At 58.4% G+C, this 18,273-nt stretch overlaps 1 protein-coding gene across 1 annotated transcript in view; it reads left to right on the top strand.

The window, feature by feature from the left end:
• LOC128828387 (intercellular adhesion molecule 5-like) overlaps positions 1-18,273 on the top strand; it is a 33,579-nt gene that overhangs the window by 3,452 nt on the left and 11,854 nt on the right. Inside the window, exons 4-6 of the mRNA XM_054013046.1 lie at positions 1,748-2,029; positions 2,980-3,258; positions 5,715-5,957. Coding sequence (XP_053869021.1) covers positions 1,748-2,029; positions 2,980-3,258; positions 5,715-5,957 — 804 coding nt within the window. The remainder of the gene's footprint in view (positions 1-1,747; positions 2,030-2,979; positions 3,259-5,714; positions 5,958-18,273) is intronic.

Raw genomic sequence — 18,273 nt, 5'->3', positions numbered from 1 at the left:
TGCTCCGTGCGCCATACACACCGTTCTGTTCACCAGAGACACTGCTCCATGTGCCAGACACACGGTTCCATGCACCAGAGACACAGCTCTGGGCACCAGAGACACGCTTTGTGTGCCAGACACACCACTCCGTGCACCAGAGACACGTTTTGTGTGCCAGATACACCACTCCGGGGGCTGGAAGTTCAGGGGACACAGGGGCTTTGCCTGACGGCCCCGCTCCCTGCACCCCTGCTGACATTCACCCCCCCCCAAACGGGCACCAAATGCTCCCTGGCCAGGATGGATTCCCTGCTGTCCTGGGCCTGTCGATGCCGGTCCCAGGTTGGGGGCTGAGATCTGTTCTCCCAGGTGGCCGAGATGTCCCGGGCGACCCCTTTGGGAGCTCCCCTAACGCAGACTGATGCGTCTCCTGTTCTTTACACAACTACTGCGTGAGGTCCCAGCCCCCTGTTTGCGAGTCCCCCCAGCCCCACCAGGCCCAGCTGGGGCTGGCTTCCGACACGCAGAACACGGTGAGCGCCCGTGGAGGGGTCACAGCGATTTAAAGGGATGCCACCCATCTCCCATGCCCTACATAGAGGGGGGACGGGTAGTCACATGGCCAAAGTGCTGGGGGTGGGAGCCAAGGTACTGTCTGAGCCCAGGGTGGGGCCCCCTACCCACCCGTCAGAGGGAGGGTCCCTAGGGGGTGGGTTGTCTCACCCCCACAGCACTCAGTCGCTGTGGGACTGGGCCTCGTGCGGCGTCAGGCTCCTGCTTCCCCTTCGGGGTGACGGTTTCTTCCCCTTTTTCAACCTTCCCCTCCAGGTGCCTCGTCCCCTTTGGGGCCTGGCCTGGCGGGAGCAGAGGAGGGCAGAGCGCTCTCAGGGCTGCTACGGGGCTTTGGTGACAGCAGGGTGTGGAACGGGGCCAGGAAGGGCAGTGATGGGTCCATCAGCTGGGGGCAGGGTATGGGGATGGAGGGAGGAGTGTGTGTGTGCGGTTTGGGGCTGGATAGGAAGATAGAGGGGTGCAGTCTGGGCAGGGGATGGACAGACAGCTGCAGGGGACAGTGAGGAGATAGAGAGACTCGAGATGGGGCTAGAGGACTGGGGTGGGACAGCACGGGGCTGGATAAACAGGTTGGTAGTTAGAACGGGAGCAAACTGCATCTTAGCCCCGGTTGTCGCCGCGTCTCTGGATTTCCTCGCTGGGTCTGTCACGGAGTGTGGGGGGACACAAGATCCTGCACCCCCGGCTTCCTGCGATTCACCATGACTCTCAGCCAGCCAGTAACGCAGAAGGTTTATTTAGACGATAGGAACACGGCCCAAGACAGGTCTTGCAGGTACAGACATCAGGACCCCCTTAGTTTGGTCCATCTAGGGGCGCCAGGGACACACAGCCCCGTTGGGGGGCAGAGCCCTGTCTGGGGCCCCCTCCATTTCACCAGCCAGCTCCAAAACTCTAACCCCCTCCAGTGTCTCACTCAGCCTCCCCCCGGCTCCTCCCCCAGCCTTTGTCCATTTCCCGGGCAGAGGTGTCACCTGGCCCCAGCCCCCTCCTGGGTTCTCAGGTTACATGCTCAGGTATCCTCCCTCAAGGCCAGTCTCCCATCCCCCCCTGCAGACCGTCCCAGCCAACCTCCCCACTCAGCATTCACAGACCACATTACGAACAGTCCCAGTTCTTCACAGCGTCCTAAGGGGCTCCCTTTGCTGATGTTTCCCTCATGCCCCACGGTGGTTTTTCTCGCCCGCTGCAGATCTCCCAGAGGAGCCCCAGCTCCGAACCTCCCTCTATATCGAGGTGGGCACCAGGGCGACCGCCCGCTGTAGGGTGGCCGGGGTCTTCCCCGTCGCGGGAGAGGCCTGGTTCAACCTGTCCTTTGGGGGAGAGAGCCTGAACTTCACCGTCACCACGTCGGGCGACACGGCCACTGCCCAGGGCGAGGTTTGGTCCCCGTCCCCGGGACAGTACCAGCTGAACTGCACCGTGTCCGTGGGGCCCGTGTCCAGATCCGCAGGGCAGAGCGTTCTCGTTTACCGTGAGTGTCTGGGGGGCTCCCGGCCTGCCCGGATTTCGGGGGCTCGGGGGCTCAGCGGGGGATGTCGGCACTGTGGGCCAGGCTGGCGCAGAGGCTGGGCAGATCTCTGTGGGTTCAGCTCCCGCGGGGGCTGCTTTCAGTTCACGTCGGTTCCTCCCCGTGGACTTTCCATCTGAGTTTTCAGGCTGAAACTCTCTCCAAGCCCAGAGCAGAACTCAGCCCCCCCGGCCCGATTTCCCACGGGTCCCCCCCGCACCAGATCCCCTCCCTGCTCCCACGCCCAGTCCTAGCCTGGCCTGGGACTCGTCCCCCGACACCCCTCTGTGGGGCTCTGACCTGGCTCCCCTCCCACACAGGCGCTCCCATGAGCCGGGGTGCTCCCAACAAACCCGTCTGTCATCGCGGCCGAGCGGCTGCATAGCCCAGGCAAGGGAATTCCTCCCAGCGGCTCCAGAGAGTCAGAGCCGCGCTGGGCTGGAAGGGAGCGGGCAAGGCCACCGAGCCGCCCCCCGCCATGCGGAGACCGGGGTCAGTCTGCCCCTGGCCCGGCCTGCCCCGCTAGGGAGAGGCAGGTTCGTACCCTGATGCAGGGCATGAGGAGCGGGAGCTGCCAGAGAACGGAGCCCTCACCTGCCGGAGCTGGAGGGGAGAGGCGGGGGAGCCATGGGGATTTAGGTACCAGTCCATGCGTGGAGCAACCTGTGGGAGGAATTTGGGCCCAGGTACTCAAAGGTACTTAGGTGCCTAACTCCCATGGGATCTGGGCCTAACTCCCTTCGGGGTCTGGGCGTTAACTTGAACGGGCCAGGTGTGTCCAGTCCCGAGCTGGCTTCGACTATCTCACCCGCCCGGTCTCGAGCGAAGCGTCCTGCCGGGGAGCCGGTGTGCTCCCCCTCGGACGGGGATCGGCAGCCCGGGCCAAACAGCAGCTCTGTCGCGGTCCTTTGCAGGTCTCCCTGAGCCCGTCCTGGAGGTAACCGAGTCCCGGACCCTCGTTAACAGCAGCGTGACCGTTACGTGCCGTTCTCCTGAGGCCGACCCCCCGGGCGTCCTGCTCCAGCTCAGAGACGCCGAGCGACTCCTGGTCTCCAGCGCCCCCGCCCAGCCCCTTGCGCAGCTCCATCTGACGGCTGGCGAGGAAGACAACGGGAGGGAGTTCACGTGTGAAGCAAGGCCTGACTCCGGCATCCCCGCCGTGAAACGCACGTCTGCCAGACTCACTGTCCTCTGTGAGTAGAGGGGCCGCGGCTCCGTCTTAGGTGCTGCTCCAGCCCCGGCCCCACCGGCCACGCTCTACGCTCACCCCTGTCACGGAGTGTGGGGAGTCAGGGCCCAGCACCCCTCTTCCTGGGATTCACCGGGACTCTCAGCCAGCCAGTAAAATGGAAGGGTTAGTGGACAGTAGGATCGCAGTCTACAGCAGAGCTTGTAGGTACAACTGGGACCCCTCAATCAAATCCTCTTGGGGAGCGCCGGGAGCTTAGACCCCAGCTTGGGGTTCCCTGCGTTGCACCACCCAGCACCAAACTGACACTAACCACTCCTCCAGCAGCTCTCTCCCCCTCCCCTCTGCTCCTCCTCTCCTTTGTCCAGTCTCCCGGGCAGGTGTCACTTCTCCCACCCCCCCATCCTGGCTCAGGTAGCTTCCTTCCCATCCCCAATGTAACCCCCCTGCAACATTCCCAGGTCAAATCCGCCCGCTCCCTGCTCCGTCACAGCCCCCTGCAGTCAGGAAGCAACGCCCCCTTTTCACAGCTGGCAGCTGAGCCCCCAGACCCTCACCCAAGGACTCGAACCCAGGGCTCCTGGCCCATCCTCCCACTCCACTCCCACAAGCTTTTCTTCCGACGCACTCGGCTGGGACAGGTTTCAGAGTCGCAGCCGTGTTAGTCTGTATCTGCAGAAAGAACAGGAGTACTTGTGGCACCTTCGAGACTCACACATTTATTAGAGCATAAGCTTTCATGGGTTACAGCCCACTTCATCAGATGCATGGAGTGGAAAATACAGAAGGAAGATCTAGATCTAAATATATACACAGAGAACATGAAACGATGGGTGTTACCATACATGTTATAAGGAGAGTGATCAGTTAAGGTGAGCTGTTGTCAGCAGGAGAGAAAAAGAACTGTTTGTGGTGGTAATGAAAATGGCCCATTTCCAGCACTTGACAAGGAGATATAAAGAACTGGGGGGCGGGGGGTGAGATAAGCATGGGGAAATAGTTTTACTTTGTTCCTTATATCTCCTTGTCAAGTGCTGGAAATGGGCCATTTTCATTACCACCACAAACAGTTATTTTTCTCTCCTGCTGACAACAGCTCACCTTAACTGATCACTCTCCTTATAACCTGTATGGTAACACCCATTGTTTCATGTTCTCTCTGTATATATATATTATTATATAGATCTTCCTTCTGTATTTTCCACTACATGCATCCGAAGAAGTGGGCTGTAGCCCACAAAAGCTTATGCTCTAATAAATGTGTTAGTCTCTAATTCTTCTTTCGGCTGGGACAGTGACTCTCTTGTGCCTGCGACCTGGGGCGGCCATTCCTGTGCAGAAGCGGCCAGAGAAATGCACTGGGTCCAATCAGTTCTTAGCATTAGCGTATCAGGGCCCCGTCATGCCGGGTGGTGCCCAGACCCCAGCCGAGATCAGGGCCCCGTCGCGCCGGGTGCTGCCCAGACCCCACCCGAGATCAGGGCCCCGTCATGCCGGGTGGTGCCCAGACCCCAGCCAAGATCAGGGCCCCGTCATGCCGGGCGCTGCCCAGACCCCAGCTGAGATCAGGGCCCCGTCGCGCCGGGCGCTGCCCAGACCCCAGCTGAGATCAGGGCCCCGTCGCGCCGGGCGCTGCCCAGACCCCAGCTGAGATCAGGGCCCCGTCGCGCCGGGCGGTGCCCAGACCCCAGCCGAGATCAGGGCCCCGTCATACCGGGTGCTGCACAGACCCCACCTGAGATCAGGGCCCCGTCGCGCCGGGCGGTGCCCAGACCCCACCCGAAATCAGGGCCCCGTCGTGCCGGGTGCTGCCCAGACCCCTGCCGAGATCAGGGCCCCGTCGCGCCTGGCGGTGCCCAGACCCCAGCCGAGATCAGGGCCCCGTCGCGCCGGGTGCTGCCCAGACCCCAGCCGAGATCAGGGCCCCGTCGCGCCGGGTGCTGCCCAGACCCCAGCCGAGATCAGGGCCCCGTTGCTCCGGGCGCTGCACAGACCCCACCCGAAATCAGGGCCCCGTCGTGCCGGGTGCTGCCCAGACCCCTGCCGAGATCAGGGCCCCGTCGCGCCGGGTGCTGCCCAGATACAGTCCTGCCCCAGGGAATGTTCCCAGGCTAATGAGACAGGAGGAACCCCTGGCCCCATTTTACAGATGGGGAACCTGAGGCCTTCTCATGACTTTATCAGGTTTTGGCTCAGATCCAGGTCACACCGGGCGGCCATGGCAGAGACAGGGCTTGACCCCAGACCTCCCAAGTCCAGGCCGTTGCCTTGCACGCCGGGCCCCCCGTGCTGCCCCAGGGCAAGGCCTGCTGGCGCCAGGCAGGGCAATGAGGGGAGCCTAGCGAGGAGGCGCCTGTGGCAGGGGAGAGCCGCCGTCCTTGGCAGCAGCCCCAGGGGCGGGCAGGAAATGGGGCTACAGGGCCCTGGGCAGCGTAACCAACCGCCCCCTCTCGCTTCCAGACGGGCCCAGGATGGACGACTCCGGCTGCCCCAGGGAGTGGATCTGGAAGGAGGGGACAGAGCAAACCTTCTCCTGCCTGGCCCAGGGGAACCCAGCGCCAGCCGTGGTGTGCACGAAGGGCGGGGTATCTGCCAGCATCGGGGTGCAGCGGCAGGTCAGGAGAGAGGACGCCGGGACCTACCACTGCAAAGCATCCAACGCGCACGGCTCGGCCAGCCGGGATGTGACCGTCCAGGTGGAATGTAAGTGGCCTTTGGTGGATCCTCCAGCAGGCGACTTGGAGGGTGGCATGCAAATGCGACAAAGGGATTTAGGAGCACAAGTTAATGGGTCTCAGGTAAAATCCCATTGACTTTCCATGGGATTTAGGAGCCCAAACACCCCCCAAAGCCGCGGGGGCTCAGTACAGGGATCTGGGCTGCCATTCTCTGGCCTGGCGTCCTGCTGGAGGTCAGACTGGCAAAGTCCTGCAGCCTGGCGGTTTTTAGGTTCATCTCTGTCCCAACTCGTCCTCCTACTAATTATGTGTAATATGACAGAACACCAACCGAGATCAGGGCCCCGTCGCACCGGGCGCTGCCCAGATCCCAGCCGCGATCAGGGCCCCATTGCGCCAGACGCTGCTCAGACCCCAACCGAGATCAGGGGCCCGTCGCACCGGGCGCTGCCCAGACCCCAGCCGAGATCAGGGCCCCGTCGCGCCGGGTGCTGCCCAGACGCGGCGTGACAGTCCCTGCCCCAGAGAGCTCACCATCTAACCAGGCAGAGTGGAAGGGGAAACTGAGGCACTGAGCGGGTGAGGTACTTGCCCAAGGCCAGTGGCTGAGGGGAGTAGAACCCAGGTGTCCTGAGTCCCAGTCCTCTGCCCTACCCATGAGTCTGAACCAGCTCTTAGCCCTCCTCAACCTCGCTCCTTCTTTAACAGATCTCAACATCCTGCTGTTGGCACTGGGGCTGGTAGGTGCGGCTGCTGCTCTGACCGGACTAGGCGTGGGGGGCTACATGTACTACCGCTCCACGAGAATCCGAAAATACCGGCTCAAACAGCAGCAGGCCAAGCAGGCCAAGCAGGGCAAGCCGGCCGAACAGATGAGCCTGAACGGGGCCACACAGAACACAGCTGAACTGGAGCACAGCGTCTAGGCCTGGAGTGCAGGACCCGGAGCCCTGGGGCTCCTCGCTGCTGCTTTACCCCTTCGCCCCCGGGGAGCCCCCGTTAACCCTCGGGATGCTGGGCAATGCCAAGAGCCTGGGGGTTCATGGCCTCTGCGCTGGCAGCCCGGGGCCCTCCCATGCGCACACCAGCTGCTCTCCGGAGAGCAAGGATCAGAGGGAGGGAGGCCTCCGGAGCGGGGCAGACACCCCCAGGACGTCCAGGGCTGGAATCTCCCGTGTCCTTGGCCGGAGGGACGTCTGGCTGCAGCTGAGCTCTGCCCCGCTGGGGAAGCAGGTGGCTGGGAGACCCCAGGCCCAGCAGGAAACGCCTGTAACACTAAAGTCGGAACAGTTGTGCCGGGAGGGGAACGGCGTTAACGGCCGCCTCTAACCACTTCTCCTAGCGATGGGGAAGGTGCCTCCGAGCCGCACACCAGCTCTGCCCCAGCTGGGGAGGCGGCCGCCCGGGGCACGTGCGACGGACCCACGGGATCACTGTGAAAATGGTTCGACACTAACCAGACGGGCTTTGGGATCGCCGGGTCTGTGCAATGGAGACGGACCGTGGGGTCTGTTACTCGGATCAGCTGAATCGCAAGACGCTACGTCCCCCCTCCACCGTATCCCCAGCCATGGAGCGGACTCAGGGATACCAGGTCTCCCCCGCCTGTGGGGCTGAGCCGGGCGCGGCATGGCAGGGACCAGGGTCTGAGCTCCACGGCCCGGTATGGGCGGGGGGTCAATGACGTTAATAACTGGAAGCGAAAGCCCCCAGTCTGTGCGAAGAGAGCGTAAGGGAGAGACTCGGGCAGGGGGCGAAGGGAACTGTTCGTATGTTACAGGCAAACGGTGGGAAATTCCCCTTCGGGACTTTTCCGACCCCGCGGGGGGCTGGGGAGCAGCTGGCCCCGGAGGCGTCAGAGTTAAAGGGCCGGTGGTCTTTGCAGAGTGTGTCTCGGGGCCGGGATTGCCAGCAGAGCCCGACGCGTTGGGGGGGCACCAAGGAGCTCTCTGGCCAAGCCGGCTGTTCTTGGGGCGACTCGCTGGGGGCTGTCTCTGGGGAATCCCCCCCAAGGGAGGGGGCTGAGTCCCTGGGACAGTTCAGCCTTTCAGCGCGTCACCCCTGTGCTGAGCCCAGCAGGTCAGGCCCGGGGCAGAGAACAGGAGAGACCAGCCCTGGAGATCTGCCATGCAGGGAACTGATCAGGGGCCCTGTGCTGGGGTGATCCAGGCCCCACGCTGCAGAGGAAGGTGGCAAAGCCCCCAGGGTTCCCGCCAGGCTGCCCTGGGGGGAAATTCCCTCCCTAGCCCCCTCTGACAGCCCTGAGCAGGGAGTCCGACTCACCCGCCCGGCAGCTCAGAGCCCTGGCCCAGCCCCACCGGCGTCCCGCCAGGTTACGCCCAGTTTGCACTGGGGTAAGTAACGGCACAAGCTGCAAGGCAGAGGCCCGGGCAGCGACGCCCTGGAGCCCCGGGCGCCAGGCAGCTGCCGCACTGCGAATCAGAAGCAGCGCCGAGGCCTGGGGCGACGGGAGCTTTGCCGACTGGGGAGCTGGTCACCCGGGTCGAGCCAGGAGCTAAAATCACGGAGAACCGAGCGCGGGCCGGCTAACGAGAACGAGGCTGTAAAGCGCCAAGGGGGCTGGTCCTGCTGGTGCAAATAAAGGATATAAATATTGTCAGCGTGACCCAGCAGCTCTCTGTGCGGTTACTGGGGCGGGTGGCCGGAGCTGATCAGAACAGTACTCCTGGCACCCGCGCAAGCGTGACCCTTAAACTGCTCGCATTACACAGAGCCCATAGCCGAGATCCGGGACCCCTCGCGCCAGGCGCTGCCTGGACCCTGGCCGAGATCAGGGCCCCCTCGCGCCGGGCACTGCACAGACCCCCACCGAGATCAGGGTCCCATCGCGCCGGGCACTGGAGCAGGGTCATGTTGTGCTGGGCGCTGCAGAGACGCACCGTGCGGGACAGTCCCTGCTTCACAGGACTCACAATCTAACTAAAGAAGGGGCATCAGGGGAAACTGAGGCACGGAGCGGCGCAGGTACTTGTCCAAGGTCACTGGCAGAGCCCAGAATAAGCCCCCCCGCCCCCCCCCCCAGCTCAGTCGCTTTTCGCCACCACACCGCACTGTACGCACCAGCAGCACCCCCTAGTGGTGGCACAGGGCAGCTGCAGCCCATCCCTGAGAGATTGTAAAACTCAACAGCCCCCTTGTGTGGCTCACGCCCTGCCCGGGTCCTGGTTAGACTGAACGCACGGTGCTCATGGCCCCCGGTACAGCTGCCCCCCGCCCCACTCCATCCCTCCCGTGCCACCCGCGCTGCCCCTTCTCCCGGGGGACTGGCACCTGTCCTGGGAGTCTGGCGAGACCCCCCGTGACTAGTGCAGAAAGCGGCGGCTGCCCAGCGGGGGCAGGAGGGCTCACGCCAGGCAGAGGGCTGCGTCCATAGAGTCTGGCCACTGCAGCAAGAGCGGATTCACCCAGTGTGTTTCACTCCCTGCCCTGCGCCTTTGGGCAGCGTCACGGTGCTGCTTGCAAACAGCTGCCACGTTCCAGCTCAGAGGTGGATGCATCTCAGTGGTGGGGGAAGTCACTGCACCCAGGAAGGGTTGTCTAGCAGAACAACCTAGTGGTTAGAGCACTAACCTGGGCCTCAGGACAGGTTCAGTTCCCGTCTCTGCCAGAGCTTCCTGGGTGGCCTGGGCCAAGTCGCTGGGCAGTAGTGGGATACAGCCCTGCCCTGGCTCCCAGGGGCGCTATGGGGAGGGGGAGCTACCTGGGGGCTAGAGCAGGGCATTAGCTCCGAGCCCAAACTCAGCGTCCAAGGGCATTGCCATGAAGGTGCTAAAAGGCATCCAGCGGCTCGGGTGAGATCCAGAACCACACAGAGCGTTTGCTGGCACACTCCCTCCCAGGCTAGCAGGGAGCTGGGCCCGGCACACACAGACACGTACACACAAACACACGCGTGCACACACAGAGGTGTACGCACACACACATGCACACACCGAGGTGTACGCACACACACATGCACACACAGAGGTGTACGCACACACACACGCGTGCACACAGAGGTGTACACACACACAAACATGCATGCACACACAGAGGTGTACGCACACACACACACGTGCACACACAGAGGTGTACGCACACACACACGCGTGCACACACAGAGGTGTACGCACACACACATGCACACACCGAGGTGTACGCACACACACACGCGTGCACACAGAGGTGTACACACACACAAACATGCATGCACACACAGAGGTGTACGCACACACACACACGTGCACACACAGAGGTGTACGCACACACACACGCGTGCACACACAGAGGTGTACGCACACACACATGCACACACCGAGGTGTACGCACACACACATGCACACACAGAGGTGTACGCACACACACACGCGTGCACACAGAGGTGTACACACACACAAACATGCATGCACACACAGAGGTGTACGCACGCACACACGTGCACACACAGAGGTGTATACACACACAGACACGTACACACACATGCAGCTGTTGCGGGGAGGAAGCAGCAGTTGGGGAGAAATGAAAGTGAAAGGCGCGTTGCCTGCCTGCTCTGCCAGCTGCAGCCCTGGGGGGCCGAGCCAGACAAAGTGCGGGCGCGGGGGGTGGGGGGTCTGGGCCATGAGACACACACTTGCCAGCACAGCCCTGAGCCTCTCAGAGCCAGGACATGGCTGGGACAACCGAGCACTGGAGGGGAGGGGAGGGTGGGGTGGACAAAGGGGAGGGGAATGGGCTCTGGGCAGGGCCAGTTAGGAGATGGGCCCCCAATGGGGAGCAGGTTTAACCCCCCCAGCTGAGCAGTTAAACCAGCCGTCGTGGTGCCAGGCGTTGCCTGATTTAGGAGGTTAATAATATGAATTTGGATAGTGGGTTTTAGGCTGGCCAGTCTGTTTGATTAGAAGATAATAAGGTTCTTGTCCCAAATCAGGCTCCACATCGTTTACAAAGGGCCCTCGGGGGGATGACAGGAAGCTCCCACTGAGACCGATAGATCCTTAAAGACTTTTTATTAAGAGAAATGAAGTATCTAAATGGTAATTCAATGGTAAAATAATCAGCGTTGCACAGTTACAATTGTATTGCTGCTAGTCAAAAGATCCCGATGGGGTTATAGGCTACATAGCTTTGGTTCACATACTCACCCCCTCCCCTGATAACCTGATGGGAGAGACACAGGACCAGACTCAGCTCAGCGGTTCAGGTTCCTCAACTCTTGAGTGAGAGGGGCAGAGCTTAGAAGAAGCTGGAGCTAAGAGCAATCGGAAAAAACTTCGAGTTTACTTAACTAACAAACTCAAAATGAAAACCTAATCCACAAAGGCTTAGGGAAACCAAGCTTAGCCCAGTCCCCTCGGAACAAGCAAAGGCTTCCAGGCCAGGCCCTTCGTATGGGCAGGCGCCTGGACCCTCCTTCTAGGCCCAACCTTCGTTTCTCACCCACAGAAATGTGAGGGTCACGTACTCCACAGGCTGGTCTGTTTGTGCGTATTGATGACATGTACATACATATTCATGACATTCGATCATACACACACATATGTTCTCCCAGTTATTTCGGTTCTTTCCTGGTGGTGCACCTGTTAAGTCTGAGGGTACAGACTTGGAAACCTCCTAAGCCGTTCTACCGTTATCTATCTATCTGGGGGAAAGGCCTGAACTCAACGTACAGGGTCTGGCCTGTAGGTCCCTTGCATTACAGCCGAACTCACTTTAATATAAATCTATAAACCTGTTACAATAAACCAAATACGTAAACGATAAGAAAAGATAGATCTAGGCAAGCAAGCAGGTTAATCCTATAGGCTACATGCCCCCCTTTGACGGGGTGGTTTGCAACAAAGAACCCCGTCCCATAGGTATGGATGCAGGTGGTTAAGTATCTGTGGGGACAGTTTTAATGCCATTTCCCCTCGGTCGGGGTGGAGGAAGGTGATTATAAAGATGGTTTTCTGGACCCTGGCACGTTTCTGGAATGGGCGCCACATATACATATTCATTATCCTTAACATCTGGTGCCCAGATAGGTCTCTGCTTGGGCTCGTTAGATAGTTCAGTGGTTTGCACATTGGCCTGCTAACCATAGGGTTGTGAGTTCAATCCTTAAGGGAGCCATTTAGAGATCTGGGGCAAAAATCTGTCTGGGGATTGGTCCTGCTTTGAACAGGGGGTTAGACTAGATACCTCCTGAGGTCCCTTCCAACCCTGATCTTCTATGCTGCAGGCATCCTAAAACAAGGAAATTAATCCCAGTTGCAAGTCCTTGGATAATAACCCATCCTTTTAACCCAAATGTTTTCCCAGGAGTCTTTGTAGGCTCATGACCCTCATTCATTAACTGGGTAAGAGCGTGTTTGGCTTTGTCCATATAGTTAGTAGTTTGTATGAGGCGGTTCTTCTTACGAGCCAATAATGACTTTAACTGTAACCCTAGTGGGGGAATGTGGACAAGAAAGCTGGGTGTACTTTGGATAAAGTCTGATAGGCTGGGTTGGACTGGATAATGGTGAGGTTTTCAAAACTGGGAATAGGGGGAATAGCTTGATTGCCTATCAAAGTGGGTTGCTTTGGAGTAAAACAAAAATTTGGCTCTGTGACAGGACACTTCAAGGGACCATATTTGTACCTCTTTTGGTTGGTGCAAAAGTGGCTATTTCCAGCCTAGGTTGCGCTCTCCATCGGAGTCTTCCACTTGGCCAGCCTCACCAGGCATTTCTTTCCCTGCGGTCCACACCGACCAGCGTGGGTCTCAAACACGTTACGCTACAGATAGACGGAGGCCCCTTTTCAGAGCAACGGGCCACCTGCGGTACTTTCCAGGTCTGAGCTGGAGTGTGCCAGACCCCCAAGGGAGGGGCGTTAATGCGTTCCCTATAGATGTCGTCTCCAAGGGGACCTATATGTAACTGTTGTCCCCTTATTAAAACTCAGTGGGGTGTTCTGGTTGCTAGCTCCCAGTACCAAAAGGAAGGGGGAGGGTCGGTGGGAAATCGGGCCCTGAGACTGACAGTCCCCAGGACCATGGGGAGAGGCCAATGCTCCAGGTCGGTCTGATTGACAGGGCGGGCAGGCTAACGAGGGAGTCAGGAGGCGGGGGGGAGGGGGTCCCGGTCCCTGTGAGCTGGAATTGCCTGGGTCAGACCGAGTGGGGGCGAGCTAAGGGGAGAGCCGGGGCCCACGCGGAGCTGGGGAGCAGAGCCGGGCCGGCCAGGGGGGCAGAAAAGCCGCCCAGGGGGCTGGAGGCCGAGCAGCAGCCGGCGCCCTGGGGCAGGGTGGAGCTGGAGCCAGAACAGTGGAGCTGGGGCTGGAGCCGGGTGTGGTGAGCAACTGGGGCCAGCCAAGGGAGACCCTGGGCAAAGGGCCCAGTGCAGAAAGACACCCCCAGCCAAGCCAGACTGGGAGGGGGATCTTAACCCGACGGGGACGACGCTGGGAAGAAGGGTCCCACCACCCAAAGCCTGGAGGTGTGTGGCCACCACCAGAGCAAGTGTGCAACCTGCAGTGTCTCTGCAGCACAGCCGGGGCCTGAGAAGGAGCCGGGGACCTACAAGGAACAGACTGAACTGCCCTGACGTTCCAGAGACACTGGTTGTGATGTTCCCGGCCACAGAGCAGGGTGATGTGTTTCCTTCAACCTTTCCCATTTTTCCTTATTCTTTTTAAAATTAATTGCTGATTAAATAAATTGTATTTGCTTTAAATTGTATGAAATGATCCGTGGGTCAGGGAGGTGCCCAGTGCAGAGAGAGTACCCCGGAGTGGGGACACCCTAGCCCCTGTCCTAGGTGACCACACAAGGTTGGGGGTCGAGCCCCCCAGGAATCCTGGGCCCAGCCTTGTCGGGGTTAAGAGGACTCTGCCAGACAGGAGAGTGGAAGGGGAGCCCTCGAGGGCAGGGAGGGCTTTGGGTAAAGGAAGTGGGAGCGAGGACTCAGATCCTTTCGCTAACCCGTTTCACCGGGGTCGTGCAGAAGCCAGGAAAGTTCCCCACACTAGCGGGACCATTCCCCCGCTTACATGTAGAATGGACAGCAGCCAATTGCCTGTACACATCCTTGTTTGGGTCAAACACTGGTAACGAGGCTGAGGCCAATTAGAAAAGAAAAGGGTTGTACAGCCCCCCTGGTGGCCAATAGGTACTTTTCACAATTGGTGACATTAAACGTGCGGCATAGGCCACAGGTGTGATTTTCCCATGCCGCTCTTGTGAGGCCACAGCCGCTAACGCATGAGCACTCACCGCTGCCTCCAGACGACCGGGTATCTCAGAATCTGGAGTGATCAACACCGCAGCCTTGACCATGGCCTGTTTTAGCTGGGACCCTGCGTCCGTGTGCTGCTCAGTCCATTTCCATCGGACACTCTTCTTTAACAGTTGCTCCAAGGGACCTGCAATGGAAGCAAAATTGGGAATGAAATCCCTGTGGTCCCAAAAGGGATCTGAAAGCCGTTGGGTCCTGTGGTAAAGGCAATGTTTGGATTGCATCCCCGTTCTGCTGCCGGGGTTCTACCCCACTTTGTCAGGTTGGCCATTAGCTGGGCCTTGGCCGGATGGCACGTTAGCCCTGCTTCCTTTAGGATCTGCAGGAGCTCCTCAAGCCTTTCCAGAGGCGCATGGAACAAAGCTGGAGAATTTTTACAGCCCTGGGGTAAACGTGTCCAGGAATATTGGACCCCCTGGAAACTAAATGCAAAACGGTCCTGTGAAGCGCGGGCCAATGGTAATGTCCAAACGCTGCTACTGATGTCTAGGACAGTAAATCACACAGCCTCTGGATCAAAGCATTTGATTAGATCTGGCATCTTGGCCACTGTAGGGGCACAAGTGGGTGTGACCTGGTTCAGGTGTCTGTAATCAATTGTGAGATGCCAAGAACCATCTGGTTTCTTTGCAGGCCAAATGGGGGAATTGGCAGTGGAAGTACATCTATGTAGCACTCCCTGTGTCAGTAAAGACTTGACAGTCTTTCCTATGTCTGGGTAAGGATACTGTTGTTACCCCAAAATCTCTGTGTGGAATAATAAGGAGGTGACATATACAACAGGTTCAACTCCTACCAGCATCGATCAGCTGGGAGAATTAGAAATCTGTGTGCCTCCCGCCCGTGTTGCATTGAAATAAAAAACAGAGAGATTATAACCTTAAACAGAAAGAAGATTGATTAAGGGATAGATACAACTGGGGGAAGATTCACTATGGAACACTACAAATACCCACAAAGAGATTCCAGCAAGGGGGCATAAAGCCCAGGCCCTTAAACTGTCCCTTGGCTAAACTAATAAATGCCCGAAAAACAATTACTGCCTCTCTTCTGGATGCAGATGGAGGACAGCGGCAACGGATGGTCCGTCTCAGGGTCTCTGGGACATCGGAGGATCTGGTTCTCTACTGCCGAAGCAGGAGATCACAGATCTGGGCTGAGAGCACCGTCTTCACTGGATCCTTTGGTGGATTACAGGAGTCAGGTACGTATCAGAGTCCTTGACAGACATTAGTAGCCGAAGTCTTGATCCGATGCCGTGCGAAGAACCTGGACGTGGCTGCCTCGATGGTGGACAGCGCCTGCGTCGCCGCTGACCGTCCCTTCTACGCTCTCTGAGGCGCGCATTCCTGCGGCCCACTCTGACAGGCCCTGCTCCCAACCGGGTCCAGCCAGTTCTCTGTCCCTCAGGTTCCGGGAGGAAAACAGAGTTTGGGCGGGTAAATGCCGTGAAGAAAGGGTACCAAGATGGAGTTCAAACCCTGCCTATCATATGCGCCATCTTGAATTTCTAAACTCCATTTTGAATTGCAGCAACATTCATAACAGAATCTGACCATGTACCAAAATCACTTTTACACTGTCCTTGGGCTGAAACCTCTCCTCCTTCCACAACAGTAGTGACTGCCAGGCCCCCACAATCCTGTCTGTGTTAAGCAAAGGCATCCACATGCTTGCGAAGTAACGCCTGTAACTCAGACTAGCCACTATTTTGTTCAGATCACACCCCTCAGGTTCAGAGTCCTCCACTGGAGGTATGGTTACTGGGGAATCATCCTTTGCCAGTTCTACGGTAAGACACAATTGGTTAAGCCAGGGGTCTCAAAGTCCCAGCCCGCGGGCCAGCTGCGGCCCGAGAACCTCCCCACCACGGCCCGCGGAAACTTTTAAAAACGTTTTTTCATCCGACCCTTGTGGCTGCCGGCTGAAGGGGGGGCCGGGAGGGGAGCGGGCAGGAGCGAGTCACATGCTCCTCCCCCCAACATTGCTCCATCCTGCTGCTCTGGGACTCTCCCTAGGCATTCGCCTCGGGCAGCTTGGCTCCCTGCAAGCGGTTCTCTACCCCTGCTGGCGGAGCCGTGGAGGAGAGACCCATGCAGCCATGCTGACGGCTGTCTACTGCAGGCGCCCCCTCCGCAGCTCCCATTGGCTGGGGGAGAGGGACAGGGATACCATCACCAGTTGCCAGGCAGAGTTAGCCATGGAGACAGCGTCACTAGTCGCTGGGCAGAGTCAGCTGGAGCAGCATGAGGCCAAGGGAGCGAGGGAAAAGGGTGGTAAACGGGCCGGGAGGTGGCGTGAACACCATCTTCAGTGACGTTACTGGCCCGCTGGGAGGATTTGAGGACTGGCCCTGGCCCTAAGGCAAATTGAGTTTGAGACTCCTGGGTTAACCAAATCAAGAACACATCCCTGTTTGTACAGGAAATCCGTTCCCAATAGGCAATTCCTTGGCTCTGCTAATTTCATCAATGCAAAGGTCTGAACCTTTCTAAGGTGACCTATCTGTACTTCAGTGGGATAGGAAGGGTGGTAACAACCTGATTGCTTGCAAAAGTTGAAAGTGTTTTCATACGCCCTGATGTCAGAGAAGAGGCTCTAGGATCCTCGACATGGATAATGCTAATTGCTCCCCAGTATCTATAATACAATTCCTGGGGCGGCCCCCCCCACCACTGCAGATACTCCCGCTTGCAACCCTGCCTAAAGGGGCTATGATTACGCTCGGGGCCGGTTGGCGTCATGCCGAGGAATTTGTAGAGTATGCAGACAAATAATCTCCGGGTTTTCCTTCTATCTCTTCGGAGGCAGCCAACTAGAGGAGGAGAGGCTGTCCACCGGAGAGAAGGCAATGGGTCAACGGAGGCCACCGGACAGTTCGAGGGTGCTGGGCTCGGCCTTCCATCATCAGCTCATTCACGCGTGCTGGGAGTTCCCGGATATCCCCTCGTTGAGCCTCAAGCGTCTGCTGCATCATTACAGCGGAGTCCTCACCTCTGTGGGAGGTGGGGACGTGGATCTCTGCAGGCGGCATCTGAAAAGAAAGGAACACGGTCCCCGGCCCCTACCTGGGGTCCAAACGCATAACCCTGTCGAGGGGCACGCCCACTCGAAGGTCCAGGGTTACTACGTGGGTTAGGGTCATTTTGCCAACGCTGGTTCCTAGGGAATGTAGGAACACCTCGGCCTAACCCTGGGGGTCCCTCAATCCTCACGGTGGGATCAGCTTGTGGTTCCTGAAGTATTGCAACAGAGGCTCCTGTTTTAGGGCCTCCCTGAGAATACGCCTTGGCCGGTCAGGCTAATGCCTCCTGCAAAGAAGTGCCGTCAGTTATATGCATGTTAACCGTTTCCTGCAAACGGGGAAGAGAGTTATTGACCAACAAACTAACATACAGTGACTCATCTGTTTCCTCTTTCATGTGACTGGGCCATGCTGCCCTTAACCGCAGGTGAAATTGATGTGGGGACTCATGAGGTCTCTGCTTTAGGTTAGACAGGACGGCCACCCCAGCTTGCCCCGGATGCTGATTGTGTTCCAGTAGGGCTACTGTGTCTTTAAAAAATCTCTCTCCTACCCTAAACTGAGGTGGCAAAGGACTCCCTAATGCTCGATTCACTGTGAGTTGTAAGATTTTAACCCAATCTTCCCTTGGGAAGCCAAACACTTTTGCTGTTTCTTGTACACGCTGTGCATGCATTGCAACCGAAGAATCCTCCATCATCCCTACTTGCTTAGCTACCAGATCTGGGGTCTTAATATCTGTAACAACTGCTACAGGGCAATCAGAATTAGAATCCGAGGATCTTCTCTCCGGATCGGGATCTGCGCTTCTATCTGAGCTGGTATCTATAATTTCTATGTTTTGACTTCTCCTACCCAAATCCACATTTTCCTCATCAGAGCGATCAGAACTTCCCTCTGGAAATAATTCTGGATGAGCAAAGTAACTTTCCATAAAACCTCTACGTCCAACACTCAAGGCATCTCCACACTGACGCAGGACATCTCTCCGTCCATTACGATCTGGTGTAGTAGGGTGTTTTACTGGTACACCAGGTGAGACCAGCATATCCTAACGG

The sequence above is a fragment of the Malaclemys terrapin genome, chromosome 23 (assembly GCF_027887155.1).
Source record: "Malaclemys terrapin pileata isolate rMalTer1 chromosome 23, rMalTer1.hap1, whole genome shotgun sequence".
In the NCBI taxonomy this organism is placed as follows: Eukaryota; Metazoa; Chordata; order Testudines; family Emydidae; genus Malaclemys; species Malaclemys terrapin.
The sequence above is the reverse complement of the archived record's forward strand: the minus strand, read 5'-3'. Positions and strand labels throughout refer to the sequence as shown.